This window comes from Hyperolius riggenbachi, chromosome 2 (assembly GCF_040937935.1).
Source record: "Hyperolius riggenbachi isolate aHypRig1 chromosome 2, aHypRig1.pri, whole genome shotgun sequence".
NCBI lineage: Eukaryota > Metazoa > Chordata > Amphibia > Anura > Hyperoliidae > Hyperolius > Hyperolius riggenbachi.
Genome location: NC_090647.1, coordinates 518,391,496 through 518,410,304, shown reverse-complemented (window position 1 = coordinate 518,410,304; position 18,809 = coordinate 518,391,496). Strand labels below are relative to the sequence as shown.

Sequence of the window (18,809 nt, the reverse complement as noted above, 5' to 3'; positions counted from 1 at the left end):
ATTAAAAGATCTAATTTTCATCAATTTGATTACTTCGGTTTTGATTTTCCAGAAAATTTGAGAACTTCTCTTTGTTTTCGATCGATAAATCTGATCGAATCCCCAGGTTTTTTTTTATTTTTGGAGATTGGACATGTTGAAAATTTCAGACCAACTTGTGATGAAACGCGGAAAAGCCGCTGCCTCTCAAGGTGAGGCGGCTGTTTCCGCGTCCAGCATGGCGTCACAACGCGGAAAAAACGCCGCATGCCGCATAGGAAGAGCGGCGGAAATTCGCATTGGGAACGGCGGAATCCGCATTGGTAACGGTGGAAGCCGCATTGGAGGCGGCTCCCGCACTCGGTTCACTGGATACATTGCAAAACAGTACTGGTGTGGCTGGGACTGATAGTCCACCTAGTTTCAGAGTGACACGCGCGCGCGCACAGAGGCAGAGCTTAAATAACAGCCAGAAGGGAGTCAGCTGACCAGGCGGATCAGCTGACAATTTCCACTACTCTCATTGGTCCAGCAATTAGGGAGGTCCTGGAGAGGTCCTTGTGTATATATACTGCTGGCTGTTCACTTGCTCTTTGTCTGGCGTTGCGAACACATACGTGGGAGCACTCAGACCCGTAGTCAGATCCTTAAGTGTGCCGGGACCAGCTGGAGCTGTAATCCTACACTTAGCTAGATTCTGTTGATAGCTTAAAGTACTAGTTTGATTGTGATTATCTGTTATGACCTTCTGCCTGCCTGGCCATCCTCTTGTATTCTGATCTTGTACCTTGCTATTCTGATACCCTGTTGCCGAACCCCGGCTCGTCCTTAGACTCTGCTTCTGCCTCTTGATCTTGTACCTCGATATTTCTGATACCCTGTTGCCGAACTCTGTCTGTACCTAGACTCCGCCTCTGCCTTCTGAATTTGTACTTTATCTGTCCGTGTGTTACGATCTGGCTTGTCTGACCTCAAAAACCAACCTCACTATTGGAGGCGGTTCCCCGTCCTGTTAGTGACACTTTCTCCTGAGTGTCACTCTCAGACTTACCTTCCTACTCGCAGCCTGACTCCTCCCGCCTTGGAGAGTTCAGGTCTTCGGAAGGAAGCCGTGCAGTACTCCCCACTGCACTGAGGCTCAGTCCTCTTAGTGTTACTGTTACACCAAACACTACACTCTACTCTAGTACAGAGGTTAGCTGATATATCGGATTATCGGTGATACTGCAGATCACTTATAATCTGGTATACATCTGTATTCCCAGTGATACTGCAGATCACCGGTAATCAGATCCTCTCTGTGCTCCACCGTTCGTTACACAACTTTATCAAGAATTGTATGGTGTGTGATGGATTGTCAATTACTTGATGTACAGTTCCAATCATTTTTTCTGAGCTTCAAATTATTTTATTCACGATTGGAGAAAAATTGAACAAATGGAGCACAGTTCCTATTTACTGATCTAAGTCCCCATGTAAATGAACGCAGCAGTCCATGAGACTGCACCGCCATTCACAAAGACCGTTCATAAATCACTTTCTCTTTACATAGTAATATTATGCATAATGAAGTCAGGCGCGAGAATATCTTGTGGACAAACTGTAAAATTACATCTACATTTTATGTACGTCAAGAGGGTATATTACTATTACTTTATAAATTATGGGCTTGTAATACGGGATGGATACAAAACTGAAAAAAATGTACCTCAATTTCCATATAAAATATTGTCGCCATACATTGTATTAAAGAAAACCTGAACTGAAAATTAAAAGTCAAAATAAGCATACACAAGTCATACTTACCTCCCGTGTAGTCTACTCCTCAATCTCTTTCTCCTCTCCCGGGTCATGTATGTCCACTGTGATCAAGGGAATTCCCCGTCCTCCATTTTGAAAATGGCCATTACCCCATAACAGCTTTCTGGTCAGCACACTGTTAAACTGTAACATCGTCCACTTGAGTCATAGGGAAACATGGACTTTACCGGGCATATCAGTTGTCCACTTAGCTATAACTGACAACAACTGATATATAACTGACAGCAACTGATATATTTCAGTTCTGACAAAATGTTGTCAGAATTGGAAGGGATCATTGTCAGAAGAAAATGGTGAGCTTCTGAGAGAAAGTGATGGCAAGGCAACTATTTCATGTTCATTTGAAGTTACCTCATGTGTTTATTTTAAATAATTTTACTCAGTACAGGTTCTCTTTAAGGAAAAATTTTAAACATTGCAATAACCTGGACAGATGGGTAAATAAAATGTGTGGGTTTTAATTATGGTAGCATGTATTATTTTAAAACTATTTAAGTTTCTTATTTTCCATGTTAAAACACTTTTAGAATAAAATAATTCTTAGCAAAAAGTACCCCTCAAAGAAAGCCTAATTGGTGGTGAAAAAACAGGATATAGATTGTTTTGTCATGATAAGTAGTAATAAAGTTATAGGTGAATGAAGGGAGCGCTGACAGGTAAAAATTGCTGTTTTTTTAAGAGGAAAACCCCTTGGGGGTGAAGTGATTAAAGTAATCTGAAATGCCAAGGCTTTTAGCCTATATAAAAATACATACTTGCATAGGTAAAGAGTGTGAAGTCTTTCCAAAACCAAAATTATGGAAGAAAAATGTTCTACTCACGAACAGGAAGCGTTTGAAAAATTTCAACTTTGCTGTATTCTCCTTGTCCTTTTCCATTAACAGCAGCGACCCTGACTTCATATGTCGTATTGGCTTCCAAATTGCCCAGAACAACAATTGCTGTAATAAAAAATGCCATTAACATAATAATAGTATTTAAACCACACAAGTAATTCATAAAAATCTATATATATAAAATCGGATGTATGTGTGTGTGTGTGTATGTGTGTGTGTGTGTGTGTATGTGCCGCGATCACGCGAAAACGGCTTGACCGATTTGAACGAAACTTGGTATACAGATCCCTTACTACCTGGGATGATATGTTCTGGGGGTCTCGCAGCCCCCATGCACACCTGGGCGGAGCTACAAACAGCAAATCAGATTCCACCCATTCAAGTCAATGGAAAAAATGTAAAAGGCTGCCATTCTCACAGTAATCAAGCCAGAGTCCCCACACATGTCACAGTTGGTCACTTGGGGACCGAGGTTACAAATCCAGGAAAAGTGGGCGGAGCATAAAACAGCCAATCAAATTGCAGCCATTCATTTTAAATGGGAAAATGTAAACTGCAGCCATTCTTAGACTGTTAATCACAGAGTTCTCAAACTTGACACAGTTGGTCACTGGGTGAATGTGATTAAGATTCAAGAAAATGGGTGGAGCCTACAACAGCCAATCAAAATTCACCTGTTGATTTTCAAGGGGAATATTTAAACTGCTGCTATTCTTACACTTTTAATGGCAGAGGCTTCAAACTTGCTACAGTCGGTCATTGGGTGACTGGGGTCCAAATTCACTAAAGGGGCGGGGCCACATACAGCCAATCAGTTTTCCTTGGTGGACAAACTGCTTCCATTCACACATTTTTGATGCCAGGGACCTGACAGGTCACAAACTTGGTCATTGAGTGACTGTGTGTCAAGGTTACAAAAAGTGGGCGGAGCCAAAACAACTTTTACTGTGAAAATATAAACTGCAGCCATTCTTACACCGTTAATGGCAGGGTTCTCAAACTTTACACAGTTGGTCATTGGGTGACAGATTAAGATTTTGGAAGGTGGGTGGAGCCTACAACAGCCAATAAAAATTCACCTTTTGATTTTCAAAGTGAATATTTCATCTGCTACCATTCTCTTCTACTGGTAAACGCAGATGCCTCAAACCTGGTACAGTTGGTCACTGGGTGACTAGGGTCCAAATTCAGGAAGGGGGCGGAGCCACAAACAGCCAGATTTGTTTATTTTTCAATGGGAATATACAAAGTATTGATACCAAGGACCCCAAAGCTGATAAACTTCATAATTGAGTGACTGTATGTCAAGGTTAGAAAAAGTGGGCGGGGCCAACAACCTAATTTTTTACATTGCAGGGTTCCCAAACATTACACAATTGGCCACTGGGTAACTGGGATGAATATTCAGAAATGTGGGTGGAGCCTACAACAGCCAATCAAAATTCACCTATTGATTTTCAAGGGGAATATTCACATTGCTACCATTCTTACACTGTTAGTGGCAGAGGCCTCAAACTTGATACAGTCAATCATTGGGTGACTGGGGTCCAAATTCACTAAAGGGGTAGAGCCACAAACAGCCAATCAGATTTGTTAGATTTATTTCAGCCATTCTGTTATTGGCAGGGTTCTCAAACGTGACACAGTGGCCTCTGGGTGACTGGGACTAATATTCAGAAAAGTGGGTGGAGCCTACAGCAGCCAATCAAAATTCACCTTTTGATTTTCAAGGGGAATATTTACATTGCTGCCATTCATGCACTCTTAATGGCAGAGGCCTAACATCTGCTACAGTCAGTCACTGGGAGACTGGGATTTAAATTCTGAAGGGAGCGGGCCAAAAACAGCCAATCAGATTTGTTTAATTTCAATGGTAAAATGCAACTTATTGATGCCAAACACCCCAAAGCTCATAAACTTGGTCATTAAGTGACTGTATGTCAAGATTAGAAATAGTGGGTGGAGCCAAAAACAACTAACTTTTTGAATGGGAAAATGTAAACTGCAGCTTTTCTTACACTGTTAATGGCAGGGTTCTCAAACTTCACACAGTTGGTCACTGGGTGACTAGGATTAATATTCGGAAAAGTAGGTGGCGCCTACAAGAGCCAATCAAAATTCACCTATTGATTTTCAAGGGGAATATTGAAACTGCAGCCATTCTCACACTGTTAATAGCAGAGGCCTCAAACCTGCTACAGTCGGTCGTTAAGTGTTTGGGGTTCAAATTCAGTAAAGGGGCGGAGCCAAAAACAGCCAGATTTCTTTGCTGGATAAACTGCTTCCATTAGCACAATTTTGATGCCAGGAACCCAAAAGCTCACAAACTTGGTCATTGAGTAGTGACTGCGTGTCAAGGTTACAAAAAGTGGGTGGAGTTAAAAACAGATTTTTCTGGGAAATTGTATACTGCAGCCCTTCTTCACTGTTAATGGCAGGGTTCTCAAACTTAGCATAGCTGGTTACTGGGTGACTGGGATTAATATTCAGAAAAGTGGGTGGAGCCTAAAAATGCCAATCAAAAATCACATGTCACTTTTCAAGGAGAATATTAAAATTGCTGCCATTCTTGAACTGTTAATGGCACAAGCCTCAAACCTGGTACAGTCGATCATTGGGTCACTGAGGTTCAAATTCAGAAAAGGGGACAGAGCCACAAACAGTGAATCAGATTTGTTTCATTTCATGGGAAAATACAAATTATTGATGCCAAGGACCCCAAAACTCACAAACTTGGGCATTGATTAGTGACTTTGTGTCCAGGTTACAAAAAGTGGGCGGTGCCAAAAACAAATTTCACTGGGAAAGTGTAAACTGCAGCCCTTCTTACACTGTTTATTTCAGGGTTCCCAATGTTTGCCCAGATGATCACTGAGTGACTGAGATTAATATTCAGGGGAAGTGGGTGGAGCCTATAATGGCCAATCAAAATTCACCTGTTGATTTTCAAGTGGAATATTTTAATTGCTGCCATTTTTACACTGTTAATAGCATATGCCTCAAACCTGCTACAGTTGGTCATTGGGTGACTGGGGTTCAAATGCTGGAGAGGGGTGGAGCCACAAACAGCCTGATTTGTTTAATTTCTATGGGAATATACAAATTATTGATGCCAAGGACCCCAAAGCTCACAAACTTGGTCATTGAGTGTTTGTGTGTTAGGGTTAGAAAATGGGCGGAGCCAAAACCAGTCAAATACATACCCGGGCAACGCCGCGTCATCAGTGGGTGGAGACAAATACAAATTTCACTGGGAAAATGTAAACTGCATCCATTCTGTTAATGGCAGGGTTTTTAAACTTTGCACAGTTGGTCACTGGGTGACTGGGATTAATATTCAGAAAAGTGGGTGGAGCCTACAAAAGTGAATCAAACTTCACCTGTTGCTTTTCAAGGGGAATATTTAATTGCTACCATTCTTGAACTGTTAATGGCACAGGCCTCAAACCTGGTACAGTTGGTTATTGGGTGACTGGGGTTCAAATTCAGAAAAGGGGGTGGAGCCACACACAGCCAATCACATTTGTTTCATTTCAATGCAGATTATTGATACCAAAGACCGCAAAGCTCACAAACTTGGTCAGTGAGTAATTGTGTGTTAGGGTTAGAAAAAGTAGGCGGAGCCAACACCAGCCAAATACATACACGGGCAACGCCGGGCAATCAGCTAGTAGCTTATAATTATCACATTAAAATGTGTGTCAAATGTGCCTTCCTACATTTGAGCATTAAAGCAATCATAGGTTATTTAAGTCGGCAAAGAACATTCCCTTATTTTAATCTCTTAAGCCTGTGTGGGAATATTAAAACAAATTCTGTGAATAGATGTTTGCACTGGATTCATTAACCTGATAATAGAGAACATTATGGAAAAGAAAAATGTAAAATATATATATATATATTGTTGTTCTGATTTTATAACACACACTGCAACTGTAAACTTACAATAGCATAAATAAAGTTGACATAGGCATCAATGTTACCAAAAATGGAAGCTTCAAGCTATACATAATTTTGGATTGAAAAAGCACCATGTAGCACCCCGTTTGCATGGCATGACATTGAAAAGCACAGATAGGTGTCTTGGTTAAAGCCCTCGCATATACTGTATATGGATACAACATTAACACATTTGAACAGTACAATCAACAAGCACAAATAAGAACTTGAGGTGAACTAAGCAAAAACTAGCCACAGTCAGATACCATGCACAATGCCCCTAAAGCCCCCCCTCCCCTAAGAAAAAAAAAACATGATTCTCTATATTGATTTTTTAAACAAGCAATAACTTCCTTTCATGTTAAAAATGTATGTTTGGTTTCAGACAAGCATGATGCCACCCATTTCTCCATGTCTGCATCTGTTAGCTAAATGTTTAAATGTGGTAACTTCTAGGGCGGTAAACAAAAACTGAAAAAGAAGATATTTTAACATTTGTAGGTCATGGCTTATGAAGAACTTAAATGTTAAAGGCCAATTCCATAAACAATAATTGTATTCACGAATAGTCATAGAAGAGGCTAGAACAACTCTTAGAGCCTTATTGTTGTCCCATGTCCCCACTGGTAAGAATTTCCACCGCATCCTGTCTAAACAGGAAGTAGGTGAATCTTCCCAACAGTGACAGAAGCAGCATGGGCAAGAGTCTGAATTTTCAACTTTTTTACTGACTATTTTTTATCTTCCTGCCGATATCAGTTTCCATACCAAAGCCACAATGTTTCATTGGGGTTCCAAAGACCAAAAGTGAGGTAAATATTTCTTATATGGAGGCTCAGAACACAATTAAGATCTTGGTTTCCTTCCAAGATTTTTAAAAATTAAAGCCCTTGCATATATATATGCATGTTACCACATTTAGACAGTAGAATCAACAAGCAGTGGCTGTACAGTGTAATGGTTAAGGGCTTTCCTACCCTACCTACACCAATAAGCACACTCACAAAAACTTCATGCTCTAGAATCTGATTTTACAAACTGGAGGCCATTCTTGCTGTTAACCTTTAATTAAATGGGACACATACATACACATAAATCAGTCTTCTTCTCCGAGGAACAACACATTGTACTACTATGAAATAAATGGGGTGTGCTGCCATAGGGGCAAAGAAAGCTACAACCTACAACCAGACAACAGTGGCTGAAGAAACATATACAGTAAATAAACAAGGGTAGCTATGTTTATCCTGCTGGAAATTAACTAAGGGAAAAACGGGTGCTAAGGGATGTGGTCAATTGACATGTAAAAAAATCATAAACACTAAGCACTCCGAACCCATTCTCACAACAAGCTGCCAAATTATAGTCCCTTGCTTTAATCTGGGAATAAATATGGTTAAATATTTAGACTCCTGCATACTGTCAGTTACTTAGTATACTTACTGTAGCTTTCTATTTGCTTTGCAATGTCATAGCAACAAGTCTCATACCCCTGTTGTAAATTCAGCAGATGGTAAATATGTATAACAGATGCTTAAAGGTTAGGCTAGTAAATAGATGAGGCATCGTTTAAGATTATTAGTTGAAGCTCTTTTTAAGGAAAACCCAAAAAAATTGCAATTCCTCTTTTAAAAACGGTTTCAGCTTGGGATACATTGTACATACTTTGAACTGAATTTTTAACTAAAAAATACATTTGTTAAAAATGATTATTTTGCTATTTGCATGCATTTGTCAAAATCATTAACATCACAGATTTTTGACATAGTCGAATGCCAAAGCCCCACATGGTATATATAAGAACACTAGTTTTTAAAATGAGCAAAAAAAGTACTGTATTTACTCAAGTATAAGTCTAAAAATTTAGGTCTGATTCACTTCATAAAAGTATAGGGGTCGACTTATACACAAGTCATGGGCAGCACTGAGCACACTGAGTAATGTGTGTACTATTAGTGACATTACCATTTGCAGCAATGTACCCAGTGATAAGTGTTACTTTGAGGAAAGGATATGCCAAGAAAACACAGGTCTGAAGGTCTTGGTCACAACAGTTAACAAGGAAAGGGACAGGGGGGAAATACTGTGCTTTAGGAAGGGGTGTGAATAATTGCTAAACTTCGGGGCCTGGAGGAGTTATTGGCTGCACTTAAGGGACAGGGGGGTTAATGGTTGCAATACTATATTCAGTGCAGTTATTAAACCCTCCTGGTCCCCAATTGCAGCCATTAACTTTGCTGGGTAGATTTATACTTGAGTCAATAAAAAAAATACAGCTTAAGAGAGTTGAATATTGGAGTCAATTTATACATGAGGTCAACTTATATTCGGGTATATATGGTATTTAAAAATTATTTTAGAACATTTAAACTCACTTTGTGTTCCATGCGAATGAACAACCTTCCAAACATCTGATGATACTTCTTTGTAATCCATTTGGTAGTGGTGAATTGGAACCCCGCCATGTGAGTCTGGTTTGTTGAAAAATATTTTGGCATAGGTCTGTGACAGCTCTATAACTCGCAAACCATGTGGACTTGAAGGCACATCTACAGAAATCAAAATAAACACTGGCTTAAAGTGATTATACTTAATATTACACTGAAGAAGACTATTATTGGTCAAGACGCTTTTTATAAGACTACAAGCTGATGACCCGGCATTGCCCGGGTATGTATTTGGCTGGTGTTGGCCCCACCCACTTTTTCTAACCATAACACACAAACACTCAATGACCAAGTTTTTGGGCTTTGGGGTCTATGGCATCAATATTTTGTATAGTCCCATAGAAATTAAACAAATCAGATTAGCGGTTTGTGGCTCCGCCCCTCTATAGCACTTGAACACCAGTCACCCAATGACCAACTGTAGCAAGTTTGAGGAATCTGCTATTAAGAGTGTAAAAATGGCAGCAATTTATATATTCCCCTTGAAAATCAACAGGTGAATTTTGATTGGCTATTATAGGCTCCACCCACTTCAATGAATATTAATCTCAGTCACCCAGTGACCATCTGGGCAAAGTTTGAGAACCCTGTCATTAACAGTGTAAGAAGGCCTGCAGTTTATATTTTCCAAGTGAAATTTGTTTTCGGCTCTGCTAACTTTCTGTAACCTGGACACACAATCACTTAATGACCAAGTGTGTGAGCTTTGGGGTCCTTGGCATCATTTTGTATTTTCCCAGTGAAATTAAACAAATCTGATTGGCTGTTTGTGGCCCCACTCCCTTTTCTAAATTTGAACCCCAGTGACCAAATGATCAACTGTACCAGGTTTGAGGCTTGTGCCATTAACAGTGCAAGAATGGCAGCAATTTTAATATTCCCCTTGAAAATCAACAGGTGAATTGTTATTGACTTTTTTAGGCTCCACCCACTTTTCTGAATATTAACCACTTTACCCCCACGCGTACGGATTTCTCCGTCCCTTTCTCCATCCTTTCACCACCAGGGGCGGGGAAATCCATACTTTCCACGTTCCCGCCGCTGCCCACACTCCCACTCGCTCTAGCACGCACTCCCGCTCGTAAACACTCCGCCGGCCGCTCGCCCGGAGATCAATGAATGGGAAAATCCATTCCCGTTCGTTAATCTCTGCCCCGCAATGATCCACTGCTTCTCCGATAAGCAGCGCGATCATTGTGAAAAAAAAAAAAACTTTCCCAGCCTCCGGACGCTTGCAGGCCCCATTAAACAAAAAGTTACTGTTGCCATCTTGTGGCAAAATAGTAAAACTACACCCTAAAGCATTTGTAACTTACAAATAAATTAGTTTTACACAAACAATTAACTCCTTACCTCCCACACTCCCCAATTTTTTTTTTATTTTTTTTTTGTAATAAAAAAAATAAAAAAAATAATTACAATTAAAAAAATACATAAATAGTTACCTTAGGGACTGAACTTTTTAAATATTTATGTCAAGAGGGTATAGCACTGTTACTTTATAAACTATGGGCTTGTAATTAGGGGTGGATGCAAAACTGAAAAAAATGCACCTTTATTTCCAATTAAAATATTGGCTCCAAACATTGTGATAGGGACATAATTTAAATGGTTTTATAACTGGGACAAATGGGCAAATACGTTTCATGGGTTTTAATTACAGTAGCATGCATTATTTAAAAACTATAAAGGCCGAGAACTGAAAAATAATAATTATTTCCCACATTTTTTCCTATTTTCCCATTAAAACACATTTAAAATAAAATAATTCTTGGCATAATGTCCCACCTAAAGAAAGCCTAATTGGTGGCGAAAAAAACAAGATATAGTTCATTGTGATAAGTAATGATAAAGTTATAAATGAATGAATGGAAGGAGCACTGAAAGGTGACAATTGCTCTGGTGGTTGTTATAATTTAAGTAGGCCTCAGTTATTTGGACTGAGTTAGTCAAAAAGGCTTGAGGAGCAGACCTGCCCTTTAAGGGGATTTTCTCTTAGAGAGAAAATCTTCAGTTCTGTCAGAACTAGAACATACCAAGAAGCTGTTCTATGGACAAGGCCACAGGTCTCCCTGACCTGGGCATGTACGCCACTAGAACAATAAACATCAGCCATGTTTTATAAACACCCACATTCCTGTATGTATGTCAGAAGCCTCATTGAATATTAATCGAGTAGGTGTGTATGATGACACCACGAGTGGGTACACCAATAGTCTGATCTAGGGGATGGCGAAGATGATATCATATTTAACTCTTTCCTAGTCGGTATTAAAGCCTGAGTGAGCTATGGGAGCTCACTCTGCTTCTTACTTTTACACTAGCTCGCAAAGCTGACTGGGACCTCTAAGTATTTCATTCTTTTCTGTAATCTGATATAATGTATGCTGTACATAGGTAGTCTAGTGTAACTTAGGTTAGAAAGAAGGTACCTAATTGACTTCAGCAGGAAGTCTAATCAAGAATAGAGTTGGGCCGAACCTCCGATTTTAGGTTCGCGAACTTTCGCGGAACGTTCGGTTCACGTTAAAGTTTGCGAACCGCAATAGACTTCAATGGGGATGCGAACTTTGAAAAAAAATTATGCTGGCCACAAAAGTGATGGAAAAGATGTTTCAAGGGGTCTAACACCTGGAGGGGGGCATGGCGGAGTGGGATACACGCCAAAAGTCCCCGGGAAAAATCTGGATTTGACGCAAAGCAGCGTTTTAAGGGCAGAAATCACATTGAATGCTAAATGACAGGCCTAAAGTGCTTTAAAACATCTTGCATGTGTATACATCAATCAGGTAGTGTAATTAAGGTACTGCTTCACACTGACACACCAAACTCACCGTGTAACGCACCGCAAACAGCTGTTTGTGTAGTGACGGCCATGCTGGACTGGTGCGCACCATGGTGAGAGTGCAGGTTTTGGTGGCTTTACAGCCCATATGGTCGCCTGGCTGATGTAGCTGAATGACAGAACAGTGACTGTCCAGCTGATCAAATTTGGTCTGACCACAATGAAGCAACAACCTTATTATCTTTTGTGTGTCCCCCGAGACACTCATCTAGGCGCCGGTCATTGCTTCATTGTGATACGCAAGCCCCTTCACCATGGCAAGGTAATGATCACGAAGGGGAATGGGCGCATGTACATGCCTTTTCTTTTGTTGTTGCAGCTGCCCGCAGTGCAGCCAGAAAAATTAGGCAGTCATGTACACGCACCAGAAAAAATTATTACAGCGGCCGCTGCTAGAAGCGGCCTAAAAAATTCAGCAATCCGCCTGGAGTCCCGGACCCTGTTGGTGGTAGCGGAGAAGGTAGTCAAGCGGCCTGCAGGCAGACATGCTGCGTGGAGGGACTGGGAGCGACTTAGTCTTCTTGGGGCAGGCCAGGCAGCCAGTCACACGGCGTGCAGGCAGAGATGCTGTGTGTGCAGGGACTGACTTAGTCTTGGGGCGAGCAGCAGCCCTCCGGGATCCATGCCTCATTCATTTTGATAAAGGTGAGGTACTTAACACTTTTGTGACTTAGGCGACTTCTCTTCTCAGTGACAATGCCTCCAGCTGCGCTGAAGGTCCTTTCTGACAGGACGCTTGCGGCAGGGCAGGAGAGAAGTTGGATGGCAAATTGAGACAGCTCTGGCCACAGGTCAAGCCTGCGCACCCAGTAGTTCAAGGGTTCCTCATCGCTGTTCACAGCAGTGTCTACATCCACACTTAAGGCCAGGTAGTCGGCTACCTGCCGTTCCAGGCGTTGGTGGAGGGTGGATCCGGAAGGGCTACGGCGAGGCGTTGGACTAAAGAACGTCCGCATGTCCGACATCACCATGAGATCGCTGGAGCGTCCTGTCTTTGACTGCATGGACTGCGTGGACACGGGAGGAGGATTAGTGGCAGTGGTACCTTGCTGGCGTTGTGCTGTCACATCACCCTTAAAGGCATTGTAAAGCATAGTTGACAGCTGGTTCTGCATGTGCTGCATCCTTTCCACCTTCAGGTGAGTTGGTAACAGGTCCGCTACTTTGTGCCTGTACCGAGGGTCTAGTAGTGTGGCCACCCAGTACAGCTCATTCCCCTTGAGGTTTTTTATACGGTGGTCCCTCAACAGGCAGGACAGCATAAAAGACGACATCTGCACAAAGTCGGATCCAGTACCCTCCATCTCCTCTTGCTCTTCCTCAGTGACGTCACGTAAGTCAACCTCCCCCCCCCAGCCGCGAACAATACCACAGGAAGGTTGAGCAGCACGAGCCCCCTGCGACGCCTGCTGCGGGTGTTCTCCTGCCGCCGTCCCCTCCTCCTCCTCCTCCCCCAAAGAAACACCTTGCTCATCATCCTCTGAGTCTGACTCATCTTCTGCACACGACTTCTCTTCTTCCTCCTCCTCCCCCCTCTGTGCTGCCGCAGGTGTTGAGGAAACAGCTGGGTCTGATGAAAATTGGTCCCATGCCTGTTCCTGCCGTAACGGTTCCTGGTCACGCTCATTCGCAGCTTCATCCGCCACTCTACGCACAGCACGCTCCAAGAAGTAAGCGTAGGGAATTAAGTCGCTGATGGTGCCCTCACTGCGGCTCACCAGGTTGGTCACCTCCTCAAATGGCCGCATGAGCCTGCATGCATTTTTCATCAGTGTCCAGTTGTCGGGCCAGAACATCCCCATCTTTCCAGACTGTTTCATTCTACTGTAGTTGTAGAGGTACTGGGTGACGGCTTTCTTCTGTTCTAGCAGGCGGGAGAACATGAGCAGGGTCGAATTCCAGCGAGTCGGGCTATACATGAGGCGTCTCACCGGCATGTTGTTTTTCCGCTGAATTTCCGCAAAGCGTGCCATGGCTGTGTAAGACCGCCTCAAATGCCCACAGAACTTCCTGGCCTGCTTCAGGACATCCGCTAAGCCAGGGTACTTTGCCACAAATCTTTGAACAACTACATTCATGACATGTGCCATGCAGGGTATGTGTGTCAGCTTCCCCATATGCAAAGCGGCAAGCAGATTGCTGCCATTGTCGCACACCACGTTGCCTATCTCCAGGTGGTGCGGGGTCAGCCACTCATCCACCTGTTTCTTAAGAGCAGCCAGGAGAGCTGCTCCAGTGTGACTCTCCGCTTTGAGACAAGACATGTCTAAGATGGCGTGACACCGTAGTACCTGGCATGCAGCATAGGCCCTGCGGAGCTGGGACTGTGTAGCTGGAGAGTAGAACTGCCACTCAGCCAAGGAGGAGGAGGACAGCGAAGAGCATGTAGCAGGAGGAGAGGAGGTGGCAGGAGGCCTGCCTGCAAGCCGTGGAGGTGTCACAATTTGGTCCGCTGCACCCTGCTTGCCATCGTTCACCACCAGGTTGACCCAATGGGCTGTGTACGTAATGTAGCGGCCCTGCCCGTGCTTGGCAGACCAGGCATCCGTGGTCAGGTGTACCCTTGACCCAACGCTCTTCGCAAGAGATGACACCACTTGCCTCTCAACTTCACGGTGCAGTTGGGGTATGGCCTTTCTCGAAAAATAAGTGCGGCCTGGCATCTTCCACTGCGGTGTTCCGATGGCCACAAATTTACGGAAGGCCTCAGAGTCCACCAGCCGGTATGGTAACAGCTGGCGAGCTAACAGTTCCGCCACGCCAGCTGTCAGACGCCGGGCAAGGGGGTGACTGGCCGAAATTGGCTTCTTCCGCTCAAACATTTCCTTCACGGACACCTGACTGCTGCTGTGGGCAGAGGAGCAGGAAGCACTCAAGGGCAGAGGCGGAGTGGAGGAGGGTGCCTGTGAAGGTGGAAGGGAGAAAGCTGCAGAAGCAGATGATGCACCTGAAGGAGGAAGAGGAGAAGGAGGGTGACTTTTCTTTTGTGTGCTGCTGCTGCTTTTGCTCAGGTGGCCATCCCATTGCTGTTTGTGCCTTTTCTCCACTTGCCTTCGTAAGGCACTTGTCCCTACGTGAGTGTTGGCCTTTCCACGGCTCAATTTTTGTTGGCAGAGCGAACAGATGGCTTTGGTCCGATCTGAGGCACACACATTAAAAAATGTCCACACTGCTGAGCCACCCTGGGATGTGGGCACTATGGGGACCTCAGTAGCTGATGCTGAAGGGCAAGTTGGCTGTCTGTACATAGGTGGCGATACATGGTGCCGGACACTGCCACCAGCTGTTTCTGATGAAGAGCTGCCCCAGCTTCTTTCAGCAACTTCTCTCCTCCTACTACTCTCTGACTCCCCCTCTGAACTGTCCCCCTCTTCATCTCCTCTATTGGGAACATACAGAGGATCCCTATCATCGTCATCATCGTAATCATCCTGCCCAGCTTCGCTTGCCTCAGACAAATCCAAACATGCACCATCAGTAGGTCCTTCATCCGCCTTACACGTTACATCCATAGTGTTGCCGCGTAACTCAGACATATGAGCTGGTGAAAATTCATCTGGCTGTAACAACAATGTCTGTGCATCAGTGATTTCAACACTAAATAATTCTTGCGAAGTGTCAAATGCAGCGGAAGTGGTGCTAGTAGTAGCGCTGGTGGCTGAGCAAGATGAGGTGTTCTGTGTCGCTAAATACTCAACCACGTCCTGACAATCTTGGGAGGTGATGGGACGTGCCTTCTTCCGAGCACTGTACTGTGGGCCAGGTCCACACGAAATTACATTTACACGACCTCGCGCAGACCTGCCGGGTGGCCTTCCTCTGGCTCTGGCACTACCTCTTCCTCTACCTGTTTTGTCCATATCGGGTCGGGTATGCACGGAGTGGTATATCACACTGCGTGCACTCACGTAGGTAGGTGGGTTCACTTAACTGCACAGGTATGCGCACTGATGCGGTGGGTTCACTGAACAGAACAGGTATACAGTGGCGGGTTCACAGAACAGGTATGCAGTGGCAGGTTCACTGAACAGAACAGGTATGCAGTGGCGGGTTCACTGAACAGTACAGGTATATAGTGGCGGGTTCACTGAACACAACAGGTATGCAGTGGCGGGTTCACTGAACACAACAGGTATGCAGTGGTGGGTTCACTGAACAGTACAGGTATACAGTGACGGGTTCACAGAACAGGTATGCAGTGGCAGGTTCACTGAACAGAACAGGTATGCAGTGGCGGGTTCACTGAACAGTACAGGTATACAGTGGCGGGTTCACTGAACACAACAGGTATGCAGTGGCGTGTTCACAGAACAGAACAGGTATACAGTAGCGGGTCCACTGAACAGAACAGGTATACAGTGGCGGGTTCACTGAATAGAACAGGTATGCAGTGGCGGGTTCACTGAACAGAACAGGTATGCAGTGGCGGGTTCACTGAACAGTACAGGTATACAGTGGCGGGTTCACAGAACAGGTATGCAGTGGCAGGTTCACTGAACAGAACAGGTATGCAGTGGCGGGTTCACTGAACAGTACAGGTATACAGTGGCGGGTTCACTGAACACAACAGGTATGCAGGGGCGGGTTCACTGAACAGAACAGGTATGCAGTGGCGGGTTCACTGAACAGTACAGGTATACAGTGGCGGGTTCACAGAACAGGTATGCAGTGGCAGGTTCACTGAACAGAACAGGTATGCAGTGGCGGGTTCACTGAACAGTACAGGTATACAGTGGCGGGTTCACTGAACACAACAGGTATGCAGTGGCGGGTTCACTGAACAGAACAGGTATACAGTAGCGGGTCCACTGAACAGAACAGGTATACAGTGGCGGGTTCACTGAACAGAACAGGTATGCAGTGGCAGGTTCACTGAACAGAACAGGTATGCAGTGGCGGGTTCACTGAACAGTACAGGTATACAGTGGTGGGTTCACTGAACAGGTATGCAGTGGCAGGTTCACTGAACAGAACAGGTATGCAGTGGCGGGTTCACTGAACAGAACAGGTATGCAGTGGCGGGTTCACTGAACAGTACAGGTATACAGTGGCGGGTTCACTGAACAGGTATGCAGTGGCAGGTTCACTGAACAGAACAGGTATACAGTGGCGGGTTCACTGAACACAACAGGTATGCAGTGGCGGGTTCACTGAACAGAACAGGTATGCAGTGGCGGGTTCACTGAACAGTACAGGTATACAGTGGCGGGTTCACAGAACAGGTATGCAGTGGCAGGTTCACTGAACAGAACAGGTATGCAGTGGCGGGTTCACTGAACAGTACAGGTATACAGTGGCGGGTTCACTGAACACAACAGGTATGCAGTGGCGGGTTCACTGAACAGAACAGGTATGCAGTGGCGGGTTCACTGAACAGGTATACAGTGGCGGGTTCACTGAACAGAACAGGTATACAGTGGCAGGTTCACTGAACAGAACAGGTATGCAGTGGCGGGTTCACTGAACAGAACAGGTATACAGTAGCGGGTCCACTGAACAGAACAGGTATGCAGTGGCGGGTTCACTGAACAGTACAGGTATACAGTGGCGGGTTCACTGAACAGAACAGGTATACAGTAGCGGGTCCACTGAACAGAACAGGTATGCAGTGGCGGGTTCACTGAACAGTACAGGTATACAGTGGTGGGTTCACAGAACAGGTATGCAGTGGCAGGTTCACTGAACAGAACAGGTATGCAGTGGCGGGTTCACTGAACAGAACAGGTATGCAGTGGCGGGTTCACTGAACAGTACAGGTATACAGTGGCGGGTTCACAGAACAGGTATGCAGTGGCAGGTTCACTGAACAGAACAGGTATGCAGTGGCGGGTTCACTGAACAGTACAGGTATACAGTGGCGGGTTCACTGAACACAACAGGTATGCAGTGGCGGGTTCACTGAACAGGTATACAGTGGCGGGTTCACTGAACAGGACAGGTATACAGTGGCAGGTTCACTGAACAGAACAGGTATGCAGTGGCGGGTTCACTGAACAGAACAGGTATACAGTAGCGGGTCCACTGAACAGAACAGGTATGCAGTGGCGGGTTCACTGAACAGTACAGGTATACAGTGGCGGGTTCACTGAACAGAACAGGTATACAGTAGCGGGTCCACTGAACAGAACAGGTATGCAGTGGCGGGTTCACTGAACAGTACAGGTATACAGTGGTGGGTTCACAGAACAGGTATGCAGTGGCGGGTTCACTGAACAGGTATACAGTGGCGGGTTCACTGAACAGAACAGGTATACAGTGGCGGGTCCACTGAACAGAACAGGTATGCAGTGGCGGGTTCACAGAACAGGTATGCAGTGGCAGGTTCACTGAACACAACAGGTATGCAGTGGCGGGTTCACTGAACAGGTATACAGTGGCGGGTTCACTGAACAGAACAGGTATACAGTGGCGGGTCCACTGAACAGAACAGGTATGCAGTGGCGGGTTCACAGAACAGGTATGCAGTGGCAGGTTCACTGAACACAACAGGTATGCAGTGGCGGGTTCACTGAACAGGTATACAGTGGCGGGTCCACTGAACAGAACAGGTATGCAGTGGCAGATTCACTGAACACAACAGGTATGCAGTGGTGGGTTCACTGAACAGGTATGCAGTGGTGGGTTCACAGAACAGGTATGCAGTGGTGGGTTCACAGAACAGGTATGCAGTGGCAGGTTCACTGAACAGGTATGCAGTGGTGGGTTCACTGAACAGGTATGCAGTGGTGGGTTCACTGAACAGGTATGCAGTGGTGGGTTCACAGTACAGGTATGCAGTGGTGGGTTCACAGAACAGGTATGCAGTGGTGGGTTCACTGAACAGGTATGCAGTGGTGGGTTCACAGTACAGGTATGCAGTGGTGGGTTCACAGAACAGGTATGCAGCCAGGAACAAGCTAAGCCTAACTAATCTTTCCCTATGAGAGACAGTCTGCAGCAGCT

The 18,809-nt window shown here is 44.7% G+C and overlaps 1 protein-coding gene across 2 annotated transcripts in view; it reads right to left on the bottom strand.

The window, feature by feature from the left end:
• Positions 1-18,809, bottom strand: part of NCAM2 (neural cell adhesion molecule 2) — a 447,029-nt gene that overhangs the window by 57,550 nt on the left and 370,670 nt on the right. For both annotated transcript variants that reach the window (XM_068270575.1, XM_068270576.1), the window contains exons 12-13: positions 8,951-9,124; positions 2,622-2,741 (exon numbers count right to left, since the gene is read on the bottom strand). In XM_068270575.1, coding sequence (XP_068126676.1) covers positions 2,622-2,741; positions 8,951-9,124 — 294 coding nt within the window. The remainder of the gene's footprint in view (positions 1-2,621; positions 2,742-8,950; positions 9,125-18,809) is intronic.